This window comes from Ostrinia nubilalis, chromosome 3, assembly GCF_963855985.1.
Source record: "Ostrinia nubilalis chromosome 3, ilOstNubi1.1, whole genome shotgun sequence".
Lineage (NCBI taxonomy): Eukaryota > Metazoa > Arthropoda > Insecta > Lepidoptera > Crambidae > Ostrinia > Ostrinia nubilalis.
Window position 1 is genome coordinate 13,776,708 of NC_087090.1, and position 26,183 is coordinate 13,802,890.

At 38.2% G+C, this 26,183-nt stretch overlaps 1 protein-coding gene across 1 annotated transcript; it reads right to left on the reverse strand.

The window, feature by feature from the left end:
• Positions 1-2,155: 2,155 nt before the first annotated feature.
• Positions 2,156-25,752, reverse strand: LOC135088018 (protein Wnt-10a). The gene is made up of 5 exons (XM_063982900.1): positions 25,509-25,752; positions 11,958-12,247; positions 3,636-3,767; positions 2,804-2,925; positions 2,156-2,478 (listed from the first exon to the last, which is right to left on the reverse strand). Exons 1-5 carry the CDS (start codon positions 25,741-25,743, stop codon positions 2,244-2,246), a joined length of 1,014 nt encoding a protein of 337 aa, XP_063838970.1. The 5' UTR covers positions 25,744-25,752; the 3' UTR covers positions 2,156-2,243.
• Positions 25,753-26,183: the final 431 nt, after the last annotated feature.

Here is a 26,183-nt window from a genome sequence, read left to right on the forward strand (position 1 = left end):
CTAAGTTTTCGACTTCGACGGAGTTGTGCTTAAGTGGTGGGGGTCCCCGAAAGAGGCATTTTTTCGGTTTTCCGGTTATACCGCATAAAGGACTTACCCTATCAAAAAGTGGTCTTCATGACGGTTGAAGGGCACTTAATCCTGCATTGAATAAGACCAAATTCATATGTTTTGGACAAACCGTTCTCGCGCTAAAGTTCGGCAAAGTAGAAAATATACGTATAATTAATGACCCTCTCCACGTCCAATTGTTTGTTACCCACAGGCTTCCAAGTCTTGAAAAGGGCCACCTCAACCAGTGTAACCCTATCAAGTCTTACGAGCTTGATGCGCCTATCCTTGTTCGTCCCAGACGTTCCTTAACTGCGGTTGCTGCACCTCTTCCTGGCACTCACCTGAACGACTCTGTGTTACCTACTGTGGCTGCCCCTCTTCCTTGTATCCTCCTGCATGACTACGTTGCCTAGCCGTATGCCTGGTCTAAGGTTCGACGCCAAAAATCAACAACAACAAGTTCATATTAAAACGCTGAAGAGTTTTTTGTTTGTTTGTTTGAACGCGCTAATCTTAAGAATTACTAGTTTGATTGAAATCATTATTTTTGTGTTGAATAGCTCATACATTGAGGAAGGCTATAGGATATATACAATCACTCTACGACTAATAGAGGCGAAGCAGTAAAGAAAAATGTTGCAAGCACGGGAAATAGTATTTAAACTATTTTCACTCGTACGAAGTTGATTTTGTGGCGTCGAACCTTGGACCAGGCATATGGCTAAGCAATTAAATCGTACAGGAGGGTACAAGGAAGAGGGGCAGCCACATTAGGTAACACAGAGTCGTTCAGGAGAGTGCCTGGAAGAGGTGCAGCAACCGCAGTTAAGGAACGGCTGGGACGAACAAGGATAAGCGAATCAAACTCGTGAGCCTTGTTAGGGTTACACTGGTTAAGGCGACCCTTTACAAGGCTTGGAAGCATCTGGGTAACAAGCCATTGGACGTGGAGAGGGTCATTAATTATACGTATATTTTCTACTTTGCCGAACTTTAGCGCGAGAACGGTTTCTCCAAAACATATGAATTTGGTCTTATTCAATGCAGGATTAAGTGCCCTTTAACCGTCATGAAGACCACTTTTCGATAGGGTAAGTCCTTTACGCGGTCTAACCGGAAAACCGAAAAAACGCCCCTTTCGGGGGCCCCCACCACTTAAGCACAACTCCGTCGAAGTCGAAAACTTAGGAGAGTCTTAATGGGCAACCAATGAAGCCATTAAAGCAAAAAAATCTTTTGTAGGAATTATTTCCGATTTAATCAATTTTTGTGTTTAATTCTACTGGCCTATAAGTATTTTTGCTTAACATTAATACTGATCGTCAATATCCAACTAACCTACGTTACTTTTATACAATTTGTCTAAGCAAATGGCAATAGGAGTATTAGATAATAATAGATTTGGTTAAACATTCTTTTGTAGAGTCATTCAAAGAAACCTCTACCATTCCATTCTCGTATTGCCTTCAGAATTTCATCACCACCTTTTTCCAAATAATCTACTGTCAAAATAGGGAATATACAATTTTTATGACTCCTTTAAAAACTTACAAACCCTGAATGGTTTTTCTTTTTTTAAATCTCCACTGACTGTTAAGATGGAGTATCTTTTATAATCTCATGACTTTATGTTTCACGTTAAAACAACACTAATCGTCCCATACTTACTAGTTAGTTAGTAGTATAGTAGTAGGGGTTGTGTTTATGTGACATGACATCACGCTCAGCTAATTCCATCCATGGCGTTTCTACTTCATTTTCAGTATTTCTTTTTAGGATCAAAAAATGAAACATGCATAATAATAATATTCCCTTTTCGAGAACATTTTCTCATCCAATGCCTATCAATCAGCCTATTTACACACCGCGATCCACTTCTCGTCTTTACACCTCTGACAGTTGACCCTGCAGCACCAGTGGAAGGTACAGTTGCAGGGTTTAATGCTGGACTTCCTCAGGAGTGCGTGTCCTCGCCCACAGCAGAGGAGGTCGCAAGAACCGGCGCGAGAGGTCTTGCCCCATATGGCATAGTATGGAAGCGTGTTATGTGACGTCATTAATTCCAGATAAAAAAACCCTTGATCTTTCTTATTTCTAGTTAGATTTCAGTTCTTCTTTGAGAGGTCGAACTTTTAGAAACTGTATATTCCCTTTTAGATAACATTTTCTCATCCAATGCATCAATCAGCCTATTTACAGACCGCAATCCACTTCTCGTCTTTACACCTCTGGCAGTCGACCCTGCAGCACCAGTGGAAGGTGCAGTTACAGGGTTTGATGCTGGACTTCCTCAGGAGTGCGTGTCCTCGTCCGCAGCAGAGGAGGTCGCAGGAACCAGCACGAGAGGTCCTGCCCATACGGCAGACCCGACCTGATGTGCCCGCTGAATCGGTCTTTGGATCCGCGTCGCAGAAACTTGGGGATCTGAAAGGTAAGATGGGAATTCAGGTGTGTATTTATTAGGTTTTATTGATTGACGCGCTACACCTGTTCTTTTTCATCTTCATCACAAGACTGTCGACAATGGACAGGGTCAAAAAGAGCTAGGTTACTTGATTGATCTTTCTGAGTTAAGGTTTGTAGAGCTATATTTCGATGTAGAACCATTTAAACCAACAGTAATTTTAATGGAATTATTTTTGCTGAGTCATGAGACGAAACTTCTGCTAAAACTTCTTTGTTTAGTTGTCATGTTTTACAAAAAAACGGCAATTCAAAAGTTTTTAAGTGATATAAATATAATACTTACTTTTCAAAGAACAGTAAGCTAGTCTTCGGCGCTGGCTTTGCTCTGCTCTTCCTCCTCCCTCGAGGTCGGCCTCTGAGCACTGACAATCCATTGTTGAGTTCCTCTTGAGCCACCATGAGAGCCTTTAACATAAAAAAGGTTAGTAAATAATAATACTCTACTATTTTATACAGTTCTTTTTACCTATTGGAGCAATGCAAATAGGCACTTTTTCACTTCCGTATTACTCTAACTCTACCATTGCTTTGGGACAGTAAATGGGCCAGTTCTAAGAAGAAGCAGCTCGAAATTCAGGCACCATTGTCAGCCTCTATCAAGAGTTTACAATAGTATCTATAACAAAATTAGGGTGGCACCATCTTACTTTAACTTGACAAACGTCAAAAATCTGTCAAACTCCAAACAAAATACACCGGATAGTGTTATAGTTACTGTCAAATTAGGTGGTGCAACTCAGCCTTAGCTTAGCTGGAGGGGTTAACGGGAATATTAAGGCCTATTCAAACCTGAGCGATATTCGCTGCCGCTGTGGGTAGAGGTACATACCACGCGGGTTTCGCTCAGGTACCTATTTAGTATCAAGTACCGCGGCTAGAGCGGTTTTCTCTGCTGCAGACGGTAGCGAATACCGCTTAGGTCTGAACAGTATTATTACCGCATACCCACTGGGTTTTCTCTGCTGCAGACGGTAGCGAATACCGCTTAGGTCTGAATAGGCCTTTAGTCTTCTTCTTTGTCCTAGCCAATTTCCATTATTAAGGGGTCTCCTGGTTCGGGAATATAAGTATGTGATTTATGCAATAAAATGACGAACTCTTTTTAAAAAGCCTACCTTTCTATACTGCCTCTTTATAGTAGACGCGACGACCCTGAAGTCAGGAGTGGCTCTCCAGCAGGTCCGGAGTTGACAGCTGCCCGACAGACCGTGACACTTGCAGCGCACCTCCATCTGCGATGACAGGATCTACGAGAGAATATGAATGGGATGAGGACATCAAGTAGATTCAAGTAATAAAGTTGAATGGTATGCTAAAGTGACCCCTGAAAGTGTATCGTTGGCCTTATCCAGTGTGCTGTGTATCTTAACGTATCATTTTCTTAAAGTTTAAAATCATAACGTTCACATCGGTCATAATGTTCTTCTCGATCATAATAACGTTCTTGAACTACATTTAAGAGCCACTACGGCATTACGATTTTACGCACATCGGCGATCGTAAAAAATAATTCAGACCAAATGGCGCAGTCGTGTTCTATCATCACAACAATACATCCAGAAAAACTGTGGCTTCAGCGTCATAATCGCACACTCAGACGAGCATTACCATAAAAGTAATCGACGTAATCTGTTACACTCTCAACCGAGGAGTCCGCGGCCGACATATTTCAAAGCCTTACAAAATAATAAATCAGAATTGTCCTGATACGTGACCGCATTGGGCATAATAACGCCACCCACCGGCTAGCTCGTAACATTTACATAATGAAACGCCTTGCTGCAATCACGCTGACGTCTTAATTTCGCGAATGCCGCCGGCTGAACAATTTCCCAAATTGAGTCGGGGCAAAAATTCAAATAAATCGGCGGTTCGGCCCGCCCCTGCGCCCGGGCAGCCTTAATAACCCGGTATTAAGAGCGTTCGCGATAGAATTCGCCACCCAAGACGTTGGTAATACGTGTAATGAAGCCGGAATATTAAAAATGGACCCGAACCGCTTATTATGTTCTCACCTCGACCGTCGGTTCGTGAAATACGGCCGACTAATATGGGGCCTCGAGCAGGCTCGCAACGTGGAAGGCTTTTAATGTGGCGCCACCTACTATGCCTCTTGGGACTATCTCGTGAATGCGGGCCTCGTTGGCTTGGGAAAGGTTTGAGTAGGTGAGAGATGCGACACGTCTTGATGGCGGTGGCTAATTGCAGGTTTCAAGGTAGCAAGTTAATTTAAGTGTCTGAATCATGTGGCTTGTAAATGCTGCAATAAGTCAGCTTGATGGAGGAAAGATTGGGTAAATATAATACTTTTATACTAGTTGAGATTACGAGATCACATTTAAATAATGAGACTGATCTCTGCTAACTCGCATTTTTATTGCACAAAAGTTGTCTGAATGATGAAAGATCCTTAATTTCTTGTGCGTTAGAAAGAAGTCGCACGCGAAGTTTTGGTTTATAGTTCCTTACTTCAAACCATAACGGTTGGTGTATTGTCTGTTACGTATTTATTTATTGTTTTGATTCTCTACCCATGAGAAAGACACAAGTACGTAGTCAAGTGCGGTGTTTGCGTTGATCTGTCAATGATTCGTCATTGGCCATGCCAGTGTTTGTTTACTAGGAGTGGAGTGATTAGACTTGTTAGTTTTATGGGTAGACTAAACATGATGTCATAGTGGCGGTGACAGATACAGTTGACACCATAAAGGCTGGCATTTTTGTTGCAAAATCGCACCAGGTAAATAGTATGGTGAGAAGTGTAGGATAAATTCTTCATTTGCTTCTGGTAAATTAGAAAGGGTCATTCAACAGTGGAGACTGAATGACCTGTGTGCCTACCATGAGTTTACGTTAGGTGTGCTCGCTAGCGACTGCGTAAAAAAATGACATTTAAATGTATGACATATTGTGCAGCGCCCCTAGCGGCTACTTTCAAGAAATAAAATCTTCATATAATTTTTTGACGTATTCGCTAGCGAGCTCACCTAACGTAAACTCATGGTAGGCACACTGATGATGAAATCGGATGATCTAGTATAGGATATTAACTTTTACAGTGAACCTGTATGTAGGTGTAGAGTGTAAGAGTAGGCGCACACCGTTGATTTTTAGTTGGCTGATAAATGTGCCTGATTTTAAATTGTATGAAGAATCGGCCAAATCGAATCGGCGTAGTGTGCGCACTCCCATACATGCCCATACGGATCAACTGCCCGATTAAAAACTATCGGCCGACGAAAAATCAACGGTGTGCGCCTACTCTAAACGAGACTAAAAGTTAGCAAATCTACAATTAACGGAAAGCCTTAGAAATCTCCAATCAAATTGTTTAATCCTTCCCAGGTGCGTTTCGTAAGTTTACTGCTAAAACTGTAGAGCCAACATGGATCAATTAACGTTCGGTGAGCAACACTAATGGGCCCGCGACGAGCGTGGCTAATCCAGCCCACAATTAGCTATTAGGCGAACCGCACACGGCGCGCGCGCATCTGGCCGGTAGGGTGGCCATGATTAATGCGATCATGGATCAAGGGTGATCATGGACTTGACAAAAGTGGAATAAAAGATTTTGGAATTAAGAATTATTTCAAATACATTAATTTCATAACACAAATGTTAACTGTAACTCTTAAATCCTTCAATCCATGTTTTTAAACTTAATTCACTAGCTTCAAGATTTAAAAAAGATCCAGTGGCAAGGATTGGAATGTAGATACAGTACCTAATCTCTACCATTCATATCTTCAAGAGAATCAATGAGATCTTAAAATCATTAAAATTGAGTTCTATCTATCAACACATTTAATCTTGTTAAGAAAAAAATCCTTTTAGCCGTTCAAAAAGCTCTACCAATTTTGTTTTCGTATCATCAGAAATCAGAAATATCCGACTTTATCCAGCTTTTTGGCCACCACAGTCCACAGTGCGAAGGAATTCCGACAGTTGCGTAAACTCGTTCTGTGGCTTATATTCTTCAATGCACTTGATTGTTTACGATCAATTTTAGCTTTAATTGAATAGTTTGATGCCTCCATATTGCTTCATTTAACTCGTAGAAGATTAACGGAGTTAGTACACTTTACGAAGCATAGGATTTAGCAACTACGTAAGTTTATTTCCTCAATAAATTGCTTTATTCAGTTTCTCTGTAAAAAATAAACAAGATAACAATATTTTGAAATTAAATTAGCTCGAAGTTAAGTTGTAATTTGTAAGCTCACATAAATAAAAAAGCTTACGACTTCATCGCTCTCAAAAGCTTTAATGCCGCAATAAATAAAATCCCCGTCCACATTTAATAAAATAACTATAATTACTGATTAATACCCATTCTTAATATGCTCTTGCGCATTCATCGAGACACAAAGATCAGAATTCATCGATTAATGTTCTCGGCCTGACGTAATCGGGAGGAAAAAATAATAGCAACAAAAGTATATTTATATCGATATCGGAGAGTCATCGGGACATAACAAAATATTAACTCATCGAGTCGGTTTTTTGTAACGTAATTATCACCTCGGCTCTCTAATGTGGTACCTAATTTCTTGTGTAGGTCGGCCCGCGAGTCTTTTATAGCCCGCTGCGGGACGAACTCACACCGTTGTAAACTTTTTACATTCGATGCGAACGTTCGGAACGTTAAGACGAATAAAAGACGTTTTAGGGTGATGAATTAATATGCGATTAAGAAGTGGAAGCTATTATTCAACACGAAAGATGCGCGTCATTATTTAGAAAGGAATGTGTATTAGATGTGTGCACTATTTCAAATTAGAATTCTTCATTAGTACCTATTGCCTTTTCAGTGTCAGTTTGGCACCCTTTCAGAGTATTTATTTAAAATACTATTATTTGTTTTCCTTTGATATCTTTTTGTAAAGAAGCGCAACAAGAGCTTACGTAGCAAAGTGAGCCATAATTTTATACTGTTGCAAGTTATTGTATTTTCTGTAGGCAATTGTTTGTCTTGTTTGGTGTACAAGAGAGGGTTTCTAGCTGAGATAATGCTAAATAAACAGTGAAATTATTTACTTGTTACTGTAGAGTCAACCAGTTATGGCTATACCTTACTTAAACGATATACCTTCGAACTCCTCCTATGTTCTTCTGATTAATTTCGTTGCGGGTCCAATGACAGTTTAACTTTCCCCCGGGACAAACTTGACCTTCATTGGTTGGGTTTTTGTGGCGGTCAAGCTGTAGATCCTGGCTACACAGGAGTTGCAGTGGTGGGAACGAGAGGTGGGAATAGTCCCGTGTTATACCTTACTTAGTAGGATACCAAACTCACTAGGAATGTTTATTACCTTAATGACAACTCAGACCCGACCTCCGCTTGAATTTACGGCTCGCCACCAATTTTTTGCGGCCGCGCGCCACGGTGTGAACGAGGCCGACTTTATTTTGACATTAATAAAAATATCATCGCGGGGGTTATTATAACCGAGCGTGTCTAACAGAGATCTCACTGGGCGGCTGTTAATTATGTGGCCACAAACAAAATGGGAGATCGCCGGAACAATGGACAAGCGTGGGGTCCAGACCACCGGGCTGGGAATAGTTCAATTTGCTGAGCCGCGTGAGGTCATGGTAGTATTAAATATTTGATGTAAATATTCGGTCCATTTTTATACTTTTGTTCTCGCCTGAGGTGCAGTTAATGGACTGGGCTGTGAGGTGCTTCTTAAAGGTAGAGTCGGATGAAAGGAATACCACTCGATTTGGTTGCACAACTCTTACGTTGGTGTATTAAAAATGATTTATCGGATTAAACTGGCATCTACGATGTAGTAAGTAATGTCTTCATTATGATGCATTTTGAAATGTTTTTAATAAGTGTGTGCCTCTTCATTTTATTCGAAAATAGACATAGAGTGGTTTTCCAATGCTAGTACTGAATTTCCTTAACTATGGGGCGGTTTAGAGAACACACGGAAATGAGTAATCAGGTCCCAAGGCCTTCAAAAGCACGAAGTTGACGTTTCGTGTCATTATATCGATTTAAGGGGAGTAAACTTTAATCGTCATAATTTGGTTTTAAAAAAATCTATTGGTGTCACGATAAAAAGAATCGTTCACGCACGATAGGACATCTTGGCATGACTATTTTCATTATCTACTAGTTTCTACTCGTTCCTATCACTCACTCTTAATTGGCTACACCGTGACTCCCACCCAGTAAACCATATTGAAGACTAAATTAAGTCCAAAAATATCCTTTTGGACACTAACAAAAACATAATTCAATTATAGTTTCGCCATAAAAATCTAGATGACAACTCAATGGAAATAAATTATACTAAACAGATATCTAGCCATAAAAGGCAACATTGTAAAAAATAATATTTAAGCTTTACTAAACATTTTATAGACCACAGGCTGGGTCGTAAACTGTCATATCCTAACTATTTGTAGTTAATAAATTATGTCAAAATTGAAATGGTGTTTCGCATTATGCTACCGAAGCAAAGTCAATTAACATAAAATTAAAGGTTGTTAATTCGTTAAAATTAATAACTAAGTAGGTGAACTGTTAACTTTATAAATATACCATGTTATTAGACTATTAACGCTTCCGTCTACTAAAGTCATTAAAACTTGACCTTTTTAACAGCTAATTAGTATAAATTAATAGATTCGTTGTTTAAAAAGACAACAATGCATATAGGTACAGGGGGAATCTTTCATGTGTGTTTTTTAAATTTCAATGAAAAACGAAATGTCATCCATGAAAAATTTGAAATCACAAATGGAAATACAACAAGAAAACAGTATTTCATTTCCGTGATTTACATAAGATTCACAATTGTTTATCAAAATCAGAAATATTTACAGGTGAAATAATATTATTGAATCATTGTCTCATTCTACTTCTGCTCTGGTGACTGAAAACTTGCGGAAAATCATCTGCTTGTTCAAAACAGAACTGAAAAATATTGTATAGAATAATTAGGCTTTTTCAGTGTTAGTTGTTTAGAGGAAAAATTATTAGCTAGGTGCTAATTATACCGAAATAAAGAAATCAATGTTAGTGTAAATCACCAAATGAAAATTCAGGCGATATTGGACTGAATTCTTCAATATTTGATTGTTTCACAATACTCGATTTGTGCAACTTGTATATCACTGTAAAAAAGTTGGATTCCGTCATTTTTCTCTATTTTCTTTTTTTATAGCAATTTGCAATCCTATGCTTATACAATACCTACTATGGGTACTATATTAATTAATATGTCAACTATATTTTAAGAGCCACCCATAAACGAGCTGAGATTTGGTTTTGGTCATGCATTCCAATAAAGTCACAAGTCAAATGTCGTTAAGTTAGAAAATAGTCTTATTAGTTCGCTATAAACGTCGCGCGACTGGTGGGCCAAATAAATTAAGCCGACTACCGCCGTATAACAAATTACAAATTAAATAATTTGTACCTACACGTCGTGTTTGTATTATAAAAAAACGTAAATTGTATTAAATCGTAAATCCGGATAATAAGTAACTGAGAGACGTGGAATGCCGCCTTAACGTCAGATTTGGTTACGAACACCAATTTAATATTGTCGACAAAACTGTTTTGCTGTCAACACACACAAATGTTCGACTTAACACAATGTGTTAGAGATTAGATTCACGTGATGTTCGTTTAGATAGCAGTGGCTCTACTTTGGGCATGTAGTATTTAACGCTTGCCTGACATGTTTATTATTGGGTAGAAGGGGCCTATTAAATTATTTAGGAGTAATCCCTTCGCCCGGCGTGTCTAATGGTCGTCGTGTCTACTAGTGTTAGATCAAGCGACATATCACTGCTCCGGACATGTTTACACGACGCGTAAGCTCTCGTTTAAATTCACATTAGCGATACTCACAGCAGTCTCATAAATACAATTTAATTGTCCCTTTGCTGTAGTCCTTTGGGTATTAAAATAAAGTACGTAATCATATTGATCTTGACTAAAAATATCGTGAAAATTAACGAATTCCTTCATATTGGTATGTTAATTTCGCCTCATCACCTCCAATAAAATTGTGTTCTTGAATTTTATGTATTATTCGAAGCTGACGCGGTGCCATGCGATATCTACTTTATAGCACATAAAACGGGGTGTGATCGTCCTAACCGCGTGCCTGGGCCATATAACGTAGTATTTATAGGCACATGTCGGCATAACCGCGACCACCCACATGGTTACGGGTAACCACGCCCACCTCTCCCGCTCTCCAAATTGAACGAAATAAGCTGGACTCGTACCACTTTTGACGCCTCGCCAGACCAATTTAGACATCTATGTAATTTGCCCTCGAACCGACTATTCTATGGCGATCCCCACAATAGGTGTCGTTACCTCAATTGTGTGACTGTTAAAGAAATTCCAGGGACCAACGCAAATTGGACGCAGAATATTGTGGTTGTTAAGTTAAAATTGTAAAATAAGTTACGTGTCACATTGTTTTGGTTAAGAAATTAGGGTCATTAGGTTTGGTTTTGTTTTTATGATTTGAGCCTCTTTTGAGGTTTCAGTCATTTACAGATTTGCTTTTAAACATTTCTAGGACTCGATTTATGAATTAATTTCTACAATTCCCTTCAAAACGATTTAAAACAACCCTTCAAATTCAAAATTAAAATCACATTCCACCATTTCATTGAATAATCTGTCTGGCATGTTATGATTGCATCCCCCTACATTCCTAAACGAATTAAAATGCACCCTTTTGTTGATCAAACATGGGTTATGCATTCGCTAACGAGGTAAATTGAAGGGCCATCAGTGTAGTGATCTTTTGAGTGTGCAGTGCCCTTGAATTCATCATCAAAGATGTGACGCCATTCAAATTATGCAATTGGTATGACAAAAGCTTTGTTTGAGCCCCTAGCTTAGATTTCACGTGTGTTTCTACGAGTATGTTTGGTAGGATTTTCCAAGAGTCAAAAGTTAATACACACTAATATACATGACCATGTATTTTCCAAGAGTCAAAAATGTATACTTATTCCAAGAGTTAAAAAAAAGAAGAAAAAAAGACACTCATGTATCTAGAGTAACATTGACTTTTTACCAATGTACTAGCAAAATTCGTAGCACCGCAGTGGCAGGCTTTATTTTTACTACTGATTTCCGTCATTGAAACACACTGCTTGTTAGATAGGCGTTGTCTAATTACATTTTACAATGAATACCCATCCTTGAGACAAACTTTTTTGTAGGTAAGTTCAAGAGTTAGGAAAATAGAGTCACTAAAGCTCACCTTCCGCTCCTCATCAGTTTTCTAGCAAGATATAATTGGGATGTGTATACCTTATCCCTGAAAAGGGCCTAGAAAACTAATAAAGATTTGAGTTTGAGGCATGGAGCTCTGCCTTTTCTACCCAACTTAGAAGATTATCTGCACATAGCAAACACAACACAAAAGACAAACAAAAGAACTTACCGATCTCCCAGCGTTGTTGTTATGTACATTGATCTTCGACTGCAGATCGTCCACCTGCTCCCTCACATCCAGGAACTTCCTGGAGAACTCGATGCCATAGGCCAGGTTGTGGGAACAGCCGCTCCATTCCCACTTGTTGGGACGCGCCCTCCCTCTTGGATCATGGGAGGCTCTGTACCCTAGAGGGTCGCAGCCGCAAGAGAGGAGCCGGCCCTGTGCGCACGCGCGGGCTATAGCATGGGCTACGCTGGCGGCTGTGAGGGCGTAAAGGAACGCTGACTCGCGGAAACCTGGGGACAATCATCATCATCATCAGATAATTTTGTCTCTACTACAGGAAAACGACTCTCTCCAATTTACCAGAGAAAGATGATGGTGGCAATCACATTTAGAATAAATTTTGTCTAGCTAAGGGGAGCATCGTATCGTGAGGCGAGCGCCATCCGCCCTCAACATCACAGTTCACAACTACTACGAACAGTAACGATTGAAAAAATGTGGGATTCCCGATGGTCTCTCTGAAATATATCCTGTAGGCGGTATGAGTACGAGTAATTAAGATTTTTCTGAGCGTATCATTTGCAAACGTTTGAACATGTTACATAATGCTACTTTCAGGCTCTATTTTTATACCTAGGGGATCTCGGACTGAAGCGCATTTTAGATATTTACAAAATACTGTGTTTTAAACATTCTGTCTGACTAATAATAATACTTTAACTCCGTCCGTTAAGTAAAAGTAATTTGCTCCTGCAACTTGACCTTAAAAACGCTCTTTTACATGCCAATATATGGTATTTAAATCTCTTACATTCTCGTACTAATTGGCGTAAGTACAAAATGGCATTCATTACCACCGGCAAGGAAATGGAAACGGGTGCACTAACTAGAGCCAATTCCTAGAGCCTCGTTCAAGGGATGTAGATAATTACCAACATTATGTACGGTTATGTAAACGAACTAGTTTCTTGGAAACATGACATATGTTAGGAATATTATGTAGAATGGAATCTCAAACAGCTAAGGCTGAGTTGCACTACCTAACTTTGACCGTAACTATAGCGATAACCGGTGCTTTTTGTATGGAGTTTGACAGATTTTTGATGTTTGTCAAAGTTAAAATAAGATGGTGCAACCCAGCCTAAGAGAATTTCAAACAGATGGAAGCTACTGACAAACAGCTAGCGGGAGTAATGTTTGCTTTCATACTTATTGATTACCGTAAAGTGTGTAAAGATAAAATTATTAATCAAAGATTTGAATGGATTGTTGAAGTAGATACAAATTATGAAAATAGGAACAAAACTTCAAAACTATACCTATTTACAGTTATAGTCAACAAACACAAAATAGTGTAAATACTTATCGTTCAGTTTAATCTGCCTTATAACATAAACTAAAGTCGAGTAGATGTGCTAATAGATATTTCAAAATATTGATTTACTTGCTTCACTACTGGCTGTACGTACGCGTTTGCTCCATACGAAATACTAAATGAAATATTACCATCACGCGCGGTGTTAGAGGAATACCGAAGATTAAATCATTAAAGCTCAAACACACCATATTTGCAACTGGATATAAACAGAGCCCCATCCATAACTTTCTTTTTAGTTTATTCAACCAATGTTTGAATGCGCGTTGGCAGGACTTGGCATACTTTGATTCAAATCACTACCAACTCTTTAGCTCATCCAATGCTGTTTTAATTCCAGAAGCTTATAAAGTCTCCTTATAAAACCAGCAATGGTATGCAGACATTCAGATCGAATCGCAGGGACTCTCCTGTCATACGTAAATTGGTACCGGCATAACTCCGTCTCGACTTATAGAAATCCGGAACGTCGTACAGTACATTTATCTATTTTATTGCAATAAATTAAGTACTGAATACATTCACGATGGGAAGATAAGCTATTGGCCCTGGACAATGTAATCTTTTTACCTTATAAGGCTTGATTGCGATTTGCATTTGAGTTAGGTCGGGCAGTCTTTAATTGTGTTCGGTTGTAGCTCTGAAAGGGTTAGTAATGTGCTATTCTGGCTATTTCATTGTGTTAACGTGAATAGGCATTTAGTTGGCGTATAAAGCTCAGTAGTCACTAACTGGTGTTAAGGATACATCTTTAAAGGAAGCTTAAAGTTTAATATATTTTTCAGCGAATGAGCTTTCTCAAAGTCGCGCAGGACTGGTCGTTGTGGAAATCCTTGGGGGATGCTTGTCCGTGAACGTCATTTGGTTGAAACGAACGAGCTTTCTCAAAGGCTTTTTCATGGCAAAAGACTTTTTTTTTTTGCATCTTTGACCAAAAGCTCATTATTTACTTGAAATAAAAAAGATTATGAATTTGACTAACTAACCAAAACTGCAATGCCATTCCATGGTCTAATAAATAATAATAAAACTTTTCAAATCGGAAAAAAGCCATCGGATTCCAATTGGCTTTTTGGTTGCGCAATCGTCACTTATGAAATAAAAGTTTCCAGTTGTGAAATAGGTCTTCATATTCAATGTTACCAAATGTAAAATAGATTTATGCCTGCAGTGAGAACTAAGCCTTACAATACCCTTTTAATGGTCAATTAATGTCTGAAGGTCTAGCCACCTGCTACGCGATTTGGCGTCTGATTTTTATGCTTTTATCTTTTAACAAGGCTTTTAGTGCAATTTTAGTTAATTGAAGTAATAATATAATTAATAAACAAATTAAAATATTTTCCGCTGATTTGTCTGCATCATTGTTTATTTGTGTGCATTTAAAAATAACTTACAAGGGTGACTTTGGTGTCATAAAAATATGATAATAGCCTTAGGAAGTTAGGATAACATAATTTAATTGGTTTAACCGTTTCTTTACTGCAGAATGTTCAAATTGTAGCCTATATTACCTAATTTTAACCTAACATGGCGGCAATAGTTGCGAGTAAAAAAAAAATGGAGACAAAGGTAGTAATAACCTGTAAATAGTAGCTTCTTTGTATAATTCAATTTTATAAAACAGTAGGTACATATGTAATTAAAAAAAAACTTGACTTTTCAACTCGAGCAGCCATACCAAACATCTGGGTCACGTAACTTTTACTTTATCGGCCGAAAGTTCTCACATCCATCCGAATATCTCGATAACTGAATCGAGTGAATCGAATAAATTAATTCGATGTGATTAATCGGAGATGGGCGCTATCGGGCGGCAGTGGATCTGTAGAGTGATCCTAATTGACACTGGGAGATAGAGTTTATTAAATAATGGCGTTTTTATTCGGAGGGACAAGGTTCTTGTTTGACCTCATTTTATGGTTTTAGATGTTACTAAAGAATGAAGACCATCGTCGATAATATTCAATGTAAATGCTTTTGTTAATTAGGGTTTGATTATTTTAATTTTTTTCCTTCTAAGTTGTACCTGCTAGGTACCTAAATGTATGAAAGAATAGCTAGTATGTCTTGGAAAGTACTACGTTTGTCACTCTACAATAAATTGAATAAAAGAAATAATTTAGTTTTTACCTGATTTTCCAGATGATTAACCTAATTTACAGTAAGTAAACGTTTTTAGACATTCAATTATGTAATTATTTGACTTGGTAGAGACATACTCGTATTAGGTAGGTAATTAGGCAAAGTCAGCCTGACGTGAATGACCTGAAGTAAATACTGTGGCATTTTATGTATTAGTATTAGATTCTATTTTGTAACATGATTATGAAGTCTGATATGCTGTGATGACCATGTGTATCCTGTAGTAGGTACGTACCTCCAAATACAACGAATGCCCACCACTGCACATAAACGTGCACTCGACTATAAGTTTAGTTGTCTCACGAATACAGGCTATTGTTGTCCGTCGCCCATTATGTTATACTTTAGAAGGTTGCCAATTGTATGCACTGTCATTATTCCATTTTATTAACGCTTATTATATCTTGTGGTATTGCGAGGCTGGCCTACATCATTGGGGCTCGTTGCATTATTTATTTACGTTATTAAGCGTCTTAATGACGCGGTTGTGGGTCATCAAACCTGGCAAAAAGTCGAGGCATGATTTAGGATGACTCACGTTTAATAAAATGATAATCATTATAAATCAAGCATTATCTGCCTGAAGAGATCGTTCCCCAGACGAATTCATACAGCATCGCGGTTTTTATACTATGCGATGTTTAAACGATTCTGTGTAATAGAATTGAGTCATCGTCAATAGAGTTTTTGTGAGGTAGTGATTTATTTAATAATTGCATTTATTTTAAGCTAAGAGTTTTATTGACCTCCAAATTGAATTATGGCGCTAATCAAGTTTATTTTGTTACTGATCGCCAACTTATTGGCAATGTGTTTATAATACTTGTGTAATTATTATCGTCGTGTGAGATTTATAACGTCAACTCTATTTAAAGACATCTATTATAAGTTTCTGATTGAAAACAGCTCATTCAGCTTACACAACGTTGATCCCTTATTGATCAAAATTGCTACAGTCGCACCGTGTAAACGCACCTCGTTCCTATGTCTGCCATTCTGGATTGAAAACGGCGGGTTGATGAATGTTACGGTGTCCGCTCCGTATACGGCCGTGTTATTGTTTATTTATAAACTTTGCCCGCTGCACGCGCTTTTTCCTGGCCAGTGACAAATTTATATTTGTCGATGTGAGGAGTCGCGATAGGATCGATACGTCACGATTTATGGAACGCTCTGGTGATCGATTTTGATGATTCCGAGTTATGTTCGGCTGGCTATGTTCGGTTAACTGTTATAGCCGGATTATGCCACAGAGCTCTGTTTGCTTCTAAAATGGTAAAGAATAAGTTATTGGGGTCTTTTGGCAAGTGGGACGGTGATTGGAACTATGTTTGAGGTCATTCCCTTAAATGAATCTGAACAAAGATTTGAAGCATATCTTAATCTACAATTTTAGTGGAAATTAGAATAATGTAAGTTCAAAGTTCTTAAGTTTTCTTTACAGTAATCAATAATGCTGAAGACTGGTAGTTTTTGAAGCCTGTACACAAGCTACATTGAGAGTATTGGAATGTTTAATAGATAGAGAGATAAAATATACGTAATAAACGTTTATAATAACGTATACTTAATAGCTATATTTCTTAACTAACCCTCGTAAGGAGGTAGATGAATAAAGCAACAAAAAGCGTATACTTCCATATTTCCCGATTTCAATACATTACTAAACATTATGAATCTTTTAATGACTGGATCTTTCCTAAACCAAATGATAAGCTTTATCATGTGCTTAAATTGTCCTTCAATAAAGTCCAAACTCGCTTCTCCCCCCGATAATCTACTTAAATCAATTCCGATTATTCCCTTCGACTTTTTCCTCCGAAATGCTCCGAATTTTGTCCGGTGACAGATTTTAAATTCTTCTCTTACACTTGTCCGTGTATTTTTTGCGTGTTTGTTTTAATAATGCATGACATGTAATTATTTCGGATACAAGTGCTTCGGTTACGAAGATGTACTGCGCGTGCACATTTTATGAGCTGATTTAAGTTAATTTCACGCTGTACACAATGTTGCTACTTCTATTTTTTGTTTTCAGTTTCTTTTGTGATTGTTTAAACATATGAAAGTTGTCTGGGACTACTGGTGGCTTGTAAGAAGGTTTTTTTTTTCTATTGTCTATGTTATTATACTTACTAGGTACCTACTAATAATTTTACGATTATTACAACTCAAAGGGTTTTTTTCATTAATAACTCTAATAGCCTTTAATTAAGTATTTTAATAATAATAAACTCAAAATAAATAACAATTTTAACAAGTTTAATGCTGAGTTAACACAAGCAGCTAACTTTCAACTGCCAAAGTAAAAACTGATTAATTCCATACAATGTAAATTAATTACATTTTTTCCCCGGCCTCGCACTTACCGGGAATGGATCCCTTAATGAAAGCCCCGTCGCCCCGTTACTCATTCGGATAAATAACCCATTAAGCCCTGTTTAGCAATCATTACAGTAACAATATGAATATATGCGGTGAATTTGCACTCATTTTGTGGAAAAACTCGTCGTGTGTTCATTCATTTTGGCGCCGGATTTACGAGTGGTGCTCGAAGCGAGAACGAGCGTGAAAAAATGATTTTATGTATCAGATTCGTATCTAGCGGTTTCGGGGTTAAGTTCCGTAGGGTCTGTATAATCATCATCTGCAGTTTGCATCAGCTGGATAGCTATAAATCCACGCCAGATGGCAGACCTCTCCAACTCTACCATCTATCAATAGGGGCCATGCAAATAGGAACTAGCGGCCGCCCGCGACTTCGTACGCGTGGACCCCGTTTTACCCCCTTTAGGGTTGAATTTTGCAAAATCCCGTCTTAATAAGCACCTATGTTCTAAAAGGAACCCCCATGCAAAATTTAAGACAAGTGCTAGGCTTGTGGATTCTGAGATTTCATGATGAGTGAGGGAGTGAGTCAGTGACAATACCTAACTAAAGTCTATGTCGTAATCTAGGCTTGCATTTGCCAAATTGTGTCCACTCTGCAAATCGAACCGAAGTCGTTCTGGAGTTAAACTTTCCTATTTATCTACCTATGTTTACCACTGAAGTTGAACTCTCTTATTTACCAGTCACCATTGCACTCTTTGCAATTTGCAATGGAACTTCTACTTGAACTTTTGAATAGCAATATTTATTTGTAATAAGTTTATGACAGAAAAGCTTCAGTTAAGTTTCAGTGGAATTAAAATGGCGTTAGTTGTAAGATAGATTTTTTTAATCAATCGATAGAGATAGGAAGGTACTCTTTGAGGGAAATCTGCCATTGTATCTTGTAATGTAAGTCCTCTTGCCTTCTCGACCACGGACCCCTAGAACTCAAAAAGCTGTCCATTGCGCAATCATGAATCGACGACCGATGCGTGATCAGCGAGTGCTCAAAAACAATGTTACACAACACCGAAAAAGCGACCACCGCGGCGCGCAGGAAAAACCGTATGCGCATGCCAACCAGGGCGCGCGCATATAAACCGAAGATGAAATAAAACGTTTAATGATAATTGAAATTTGTGTTTACTTAAGCGATAGAGTTTTTGTGCCCCGGCGCCGACCGTATACGGCTCATGGAGATTCGCCATTTTAATCCGCGTTTCGTGGAAGCGAGGTGGCGCTGCTGTCGTGTCGCTGTCCCAGTGCTGCCTGATGGACAGCTATAAGTAATTGGGTTGAACGTTACTTGTTTTTGCGGCTGCCTACAATGAGATGGAAACAAAAAGCGATCGGTTTTAATGAGTGGGCATCGCTCTTCAGCCAACATATTATAGCAACGATTTCTTTACTTTTCATTGAATGGATCTTGATGCTGCAAATGCAAGACCTGGTTTTGAAGAGCAGTCGAAGCAATACTCTTAAAGAACAAAGGCAGGTGGCTGTGAGAATAAAATATCTACGTTTGATCAATGTGACATTGTTTAAGCGCCTGTCTAAACGGTTCACTCACCAGTCTTCATCCCCAGCCGTGTAGTTGCGATTTCCTTCTAATACCTCTGAGAAAAAATGAGAGTGATGACGAGTAAGCAGTATGTGTTCAGTGTCCTATGATAATTATGTTCAGAGTAACCTTTTTTTTACTCGTGTGTAATCGTAACAAAAACGTAGGTATAAAAGGTAGCGAGCGTAGCGACATAGATATGACCAGCCGAGGTTATTTGTGTAGAGAGAGGTGAATCCGTAAGGCCCCAGAATATGCATAGTAGTTTAGGTAAGGGGTCCTAAAATACCCATTATAGTTTACCTACATCTCCAACTTGCAGCATTTCTGCTCTTGTAACTTCACCCCTAGGGAGGTGACGTTAAAATCAAACGTCAAACTTCTGCTGATCAGGGTTGGAAGAGTCGCCACACATCTAGAGCTCTCTACAAGTTGCCTCTGCTTAGTATTCCACATTCGAACACCTCACACTTGAACTATAAATTAAAACTTCAAACAAACCTAGCATGGCTAATAAACCTTGATAAAAACAAAAGACCATCAGAATCTACTAGGTAAAAGCAATTTCGCAACTATTTTGAACGTCTACTGTCTGCACGAAGGGTTACTTTTTAAAAACCAAAATTACATAAAATAAAATATATTCTGTAAAAGTAATTATCGTGACCCACATAAGACTTTGACCGTCGGTTTTCGTTTTAAAATTATTTTTGGTAGCAGGAATCCGCATATTAAGCCCGCTCCAGTCCGTGTTGCGAATCGGTAATAGCGAGCGATAGCCCCGTGACGTCATCCATGACAAATTTAACACCCGTTAAGGCATTTTAAATATTCCAGGAAATAAGCTGATTGGGTTAAAATGTGATGACCGAAATTAACATGGTACGGTGAAATCTTTTTAAAATCATTCTATTCGGTCGTAAAGTTCGCGCATAATATAGATGGTAAAGTTGTGAATTGACCAACTAATATAGGCATCAAATTGTCTGTATCTATGTCTATGATTTTTATAGATATGTTACTGTAAAAGCTCGAACTACGGTTAATCTTAAGATTTAAGTGTAAGTCTTAGGATTTACCGACATGAGTTTGTAAATGTAAGTATTTCTGAAAATACGACGATTTTTTCGAGCTTTTACCATTCGAATTCAGTATATGCTAGGTTTTACCTCTGTCAGCTGGTAGATGTTGGTTTTAGGAATAAAACAATGACTAATTCTTAATTACTTACTTTCATCAACTATTACACAAAACAGGTACATAGTATTATAAAGGTATTATATGATAGTAATAAGGACAAACTAATAGCAACTTATTTAAATTATTTGCAATCATTTCTTTTTCTTGTGTTTTGGTGTTCACATTTTTACTGTTTCCTTTTTTTATTCCTTCTGACTCATTACCAACGATGTTGGTTTCGTAAAATTTTACAGAACTTTTAATTAAGTAGTTATCGTCCATGGCATGGACGAAATGTGAAGTGGAAAAAATCGGAATTATAATAACCCAGCATTGATAGTAGCGCATACCTGTAAATATCATATCTAGCCTATCTAGGACACTGAAATTTTGTACTGCATGCATCCTACTAATATTATAAACGCGAAAGTTTGTGTGGATGTTTGTTACTCTTTTCAAGCAAAAACTGCTGAACTGATTTTGATGAAACTTTACAGTATTATTGTTTATAACCCAGAACAACATATAGGCTATAAATTTATGGCGATCTGTGACAAATTAAATTTCACGCGGGTGAAGCCGCGGGCAAAAGCTAGTATTTTATATGACATGATCTTACGTTGCTAAAGAAAAAACAAGGCAGTGACATAATGGTTTGTTTAATTGTATTATAATGAAAAGTGATGCCGTGGTCTCTCTTTTTAGTTCTTAAATTGTTCGTACATTTAAACAATACAAAAAGGCTGCGCTCGTGTAATGCGTAGATAAGACCGATTGTTACCTGTCAAAAATGCTTGATTTGTTTTTCAACATTTACCGTGCCATTAATGTAAATCCTAAGATTTACCAACGAAATGGTGGTAAGAGTTCGAATCGCAAACCTTTTGGGACATTTACCATTAGGAATTGGTAGATCTTAGGTTTTACTGGAATATCTTAGGATTTACTGCAATTCGAGCTTTTACAGTAACAGATACATGTAATATGAGTAGATATAAGACTACTGAGATAAACCAACATATTGTTACAAAATTTCAGAAGCCTATTGACGTAGACTATGTTGTTCTCACTATGTTTTTTCATGAATCATGAGTCCTGCTAGGAATAAGTAAGTGAAGTATATATGGTACTATATTCGCTTTTACCCGTTATCTACCTTGGCTAAAATGAAGTGGTTTGATTTAGTTTAGTTAAGTATTCATTGATTGGAAAAAATAGTATTTTACTCGTGATGCAAAATTAAATCCAAAAACCCTTATGATAAGAAAAAAACGATTTTCTATAAGAAAAAGTGCGTTTATTTATTTTAGAATAATATTTCCAATCGATTATAAGAATTTAAGCAGAATCATCGCTCCATTAAAATATTGTTTCGAAAATCCGCAACATCACTAACATACCTCTCGAGTTAATTAACCCGTAAATGCCGTCTCATAATCCGACGGGAACAAAAGGCCCAAAAAGCCACTCGATGTCACGTCTAAAACCGGCAACTTTGGACAAATTCAAGTTTTTATCGCGCCCTTTGTGTGTTTTTTCTCACAGTTTAGAGGCATCTGAAGGAGCACGATTCGGTAACGCACCGAGGAAGATGTTATCGCGGCCATTAGAGGGTTGAGGAGCAGTGCATTGAGACATTTCGACACGTTTATTTTTTTAAGAAACTGTTATTTTGGGTCAGCGAAGACGCCGTGTTAATTCAACTAAACTGCTGGACCCCGTCAAAATTTGAGCTTTCTTCCGACCCACAATTATGATGCACAAAATCGATAAGGGTAGCAAAAAATTTGCACGAAGCTGCTGAGAATGAAGACGTCTCACCGCCAAACGATGTTCCCACGACACTCCGGGAGATAAAACGCGTCATAATAACAACGAACACCGTTTTTGCAGCATCATAAGCACTTTGTCGCCGGCACTCCGTCTCCTGGAGCACGTTGTTGATATAAAACGCCAATAAATGTCACTTTTTTATGACACGTCGGCTCGTGAATTCATGTCACGTGCGCCCGCGCAAGATTCGTATCGACGCATGCGCGCCACCCTGCCTGCCCCGACGGCCATTCTCTCACGTGACGCGAGCGACACATGACGCGTCTCCTCGCTAATCTAACCATCGCCGGCGATTAACCCGACGCCTATGAAACTTTTTTCTCACAATGGACTCATTAGCCTCACAAAGGTCATTAAATTTTGACAGACCTGCAAGAGTATTGTCCCCTCGTCACGTACAACAAGAACGCTAACAACGTGTGGAGGATCTCAGGGAAGCGGAACAAATTCCGTGATCTATCCAGAATGCCATCCGTCCACAGCGCTCTTTCATCGATGTATCTATTCAGACAAAAAAACGAACGGTCCGGAATCATTATTATCTTTCTTCTTCGATCATCGATCGCTATTATCCTATTTAAAAGCCTCTCGATTTGTTCTTCGGCGTTTTTTCCTTTCATTCCCCCGTCGGCGTTTCAATTCGGGACCCCAACAATGGGCAAGTTAAGAAAGATGTTTAAGTGTTTAGTTACGCTGTTTTTTCACAATTTTTCAATTTAAACAGAGTCGTGTCGCTGAAGGGCCGGAAGGTGTCGTTACGGAATATTACCAATACTAATAAACGGATCGCGCTTAAGAGTGGTCCATCTCGATTCGTGCTTCGATGAACAATTAAGTTTTATGTCTCAATAACATTCAGCAGTAAGACTTTTTAAATTACTGGGAATGTAATATGCAGGTCTGGATAGAGAATTTCAAATTGTTATTAAAATGCGTGCAGCTATAAAAGGGCGTGTAGAAAATCGAGTATCTCCGATGGGACCTAAGGGCCAGCAATTTCAGTTAAGATATTAATTGGTGAGGTCTGAGGGGCTGGGGGAGGGCGGGGCGGACCCACACGTAGCGTGAAATCAGGAGCGAGGGAGCGGCCACCTGGCCACCAAGAGCCTTATTATTTGTTGTCTCCCATCATCCATGCTCGTAAATTTCCAAGTCAACGTGTGCGATGATTGTGGAAAAAATAAGGTCGACAAAGCCTTTTCACACCACAGACACTGGCATAAAGGCGAGAGACATCCAGTAAATACATATATTAAGAATAATGCATCGCAGCGTCCGGCGAGGTTTAATGCGCGTGAATAATTTTTCGTCGTAATAAATTCGGATTGTAATGTCTGATCGCGATGCGTTTGAAGGGTTAGCTACGTTTATTTTAATGTATGATGTTCTCGGCAATGCGCAAGATTCGATGGGATGCCTGATTGCTACCACCTACGTTTCGAATCGGTATATTGGTCAATTAGTGACAAAGCTCCATAAATTCTGGTGTTTATAACTTCTGAAGTTTTGTTTGGCGAGTCGGGAATGTAATTATGGACTGACCGGGTCGAAAACTGGAATTACAATTAAGTTTTCTTAAATACTTATGTTTATGATACGACACCTTTTATGCGAGGGAAAAATATAAAAATGTTAGCACTGAGCATTGGAATATTTTATGTGGAATGAGTAAATGCTTTAAACAGAACAGCATTAATTTTGACATTACCTACCGGTATTTACTGACATAGTTAAGAATTTAGTTTATTAATAGTAAATTTTAATACCTAATACGAGCCTAAACAATTAATTTACTTAACTTATTTATGGGCCTTAGTGTCATTGACCACTGAACTTTTGGTGCTTAAACAAACAGATAATCATTGAAATTTAATTAAACGTCATCGACAACGGTGTGTATATCAAATCGCTTTGTGCGGCAAATGAATTTGTTTGTACTGCGCGTGTTCAATGAAAATGTTATTATTAGTTCTGTCCACTTAGAAATAAAGTTGTTGGTCTATTGGACCTCCATCACTAGGCGACGGGTTTTGTTCTAAATGTCGGGCTTAGGATGGCTTCACATTTAAAGTTTGAGTGAATATATACGCCTAAATTAAATAAAAAAGTAGTACTTAGAAGAATTAAATCCAGCCTTCGACAAAACAGAGAGTTTTGTAATGAAATAGCGACTAAAAAAAAGAATTTGACTGATCGCTATGCCAAATTCAATGCCGTGTTATAATCTAGTGTCATTCATTGGCATCTAAATCTACTATATGGAGTTCTTTTATCTTCTTTAATTTTATTAGCTTCCAGAAACTAACATACTCTCCGAAGTACTCATACCTATATCAGTCAGAAAGTAGGTTGATTCAAGATTGCATTGTAGTATTTGTATTTGTATTGTTATTGGTAGTATTGCCAGTACAAACTGGCCACCAAAAAGTTATGAAAAAAAAAAAAAAACCAAAAGAATGACAATAAACATAGAAAAGAAGGCAGATCGAAAAAGTAACTACAAGTTCTTATAATTAGGATTAAAATTAGTTTCAAGCATGATCACGCCCTAATGTCCGAGGTGATGGGACGTCACAGGACAAAGATGGCGGCTGTCACAGAGGACAAGAGGGCAATAGATCACAGATTATAGTCACACTACTGTATGGGTTTTGTGTTCAAGTTTTAAAGAAAATGGCACTTTTGTATTGGAGACTTAGTAGTTTACAGATGGTAAAATGCCATAATAAATTTTACTAGAGATCTACAACGTACTCAATATAACTGAATATTGTACTGCATAAAACCTTATTTCTTCTGGATCTAGATATGGTTCTGGTTTTTTTCAGGACTTTTTATTCTTTTGTGAACATTGATGACATTTATTTGCGTGGCGAGCTTAATGCCTGGTGGCATTCTCTACCAGTCTACTCAAATAAACTACTTTTTTTAATTACAATGCGACCAAAAATCGTTATTTAAAGGTAATTTACAATTAATTATGTTTTTAAGACCAGAATGAAGTGTCTTTTTAGAAAAGTTGTGATTTCGAATTATTGGGGATTGGTGTCAAATTATCTATTTGGTTATACGTTTAAAAACTTACCTCTTTTCATAATAGCACTAGAATGCGGGTTTGAACTCTTCACAGCCAAGCTGGAGCAGTTCCATCTATGCCACCTGAACTGGTGCTGGCACTCCTTGACCGCCAGCTGTAGACCCTCGAAGGCTATGGAGACGGCGTCTGGCAACTCCTGGCAGAAGGCTCTTTGGTCTCTGGTCATGCCGCCGACTAACCGACAAGTTAAAGCCGAGTTGAGTTTGAGGTGGCTCGGCAGCATGTTTCCACGGGAACTGGAAAAGAAGTTTTGATGAGAAAAAGTAAAGAAAAAATCGACTGTCTCGGTTGGATTGAAGTCTAATTTAAAATGTTTTTAAAGTCAATAACATTTGTAAAATTATTATTAACCGACTTCAAAAAAGGAGGAGGTTATATGTTTTCAAGTCCAAAATACGATGAGTAAATCATTGAGACATGACAGCTGACTATCGGAGCATTATAAAGTTTAACACCAGGCTTGTGTGTGCCACTATCATGGAAGAAGACAGGTTTGACACATTGGTATCGTTCACCGTTACGTGTTGTATTTATAATCTAATTGCTCAAAATTCAAAATCAATATTATCAAATAATCCACTTACATCCCACTATCACAACCAAAATCTTAAACCAATATACTCAGATATATTATCCCTTAATAAAATATTCTGAAATATCTGA

Coding starts and splice junctions, on each gene's coding strand:
- LOC135088018 (XM_063982900.1), bottom strand. CDS start 25,743: ATGCTGCCGAGCCACCTCAAACTCAACTCGGCTTTAACTTGTCGGTTA. Junction 12,248..25,508: donor TAGTGCTATTATGAAAAGAG/GTAAGTTTTTAA, acceptor GATTGTCCCCAG/GTTTCCGCGAGTCAGCGTTC. Junction 2,926..3,635: donor TAAAGAGGCAGTATAGAAAG/GTAGGCTTTTTA, acceptor TTTATGTTAAAG/GCTCTCATGGTGGCTCAAGA.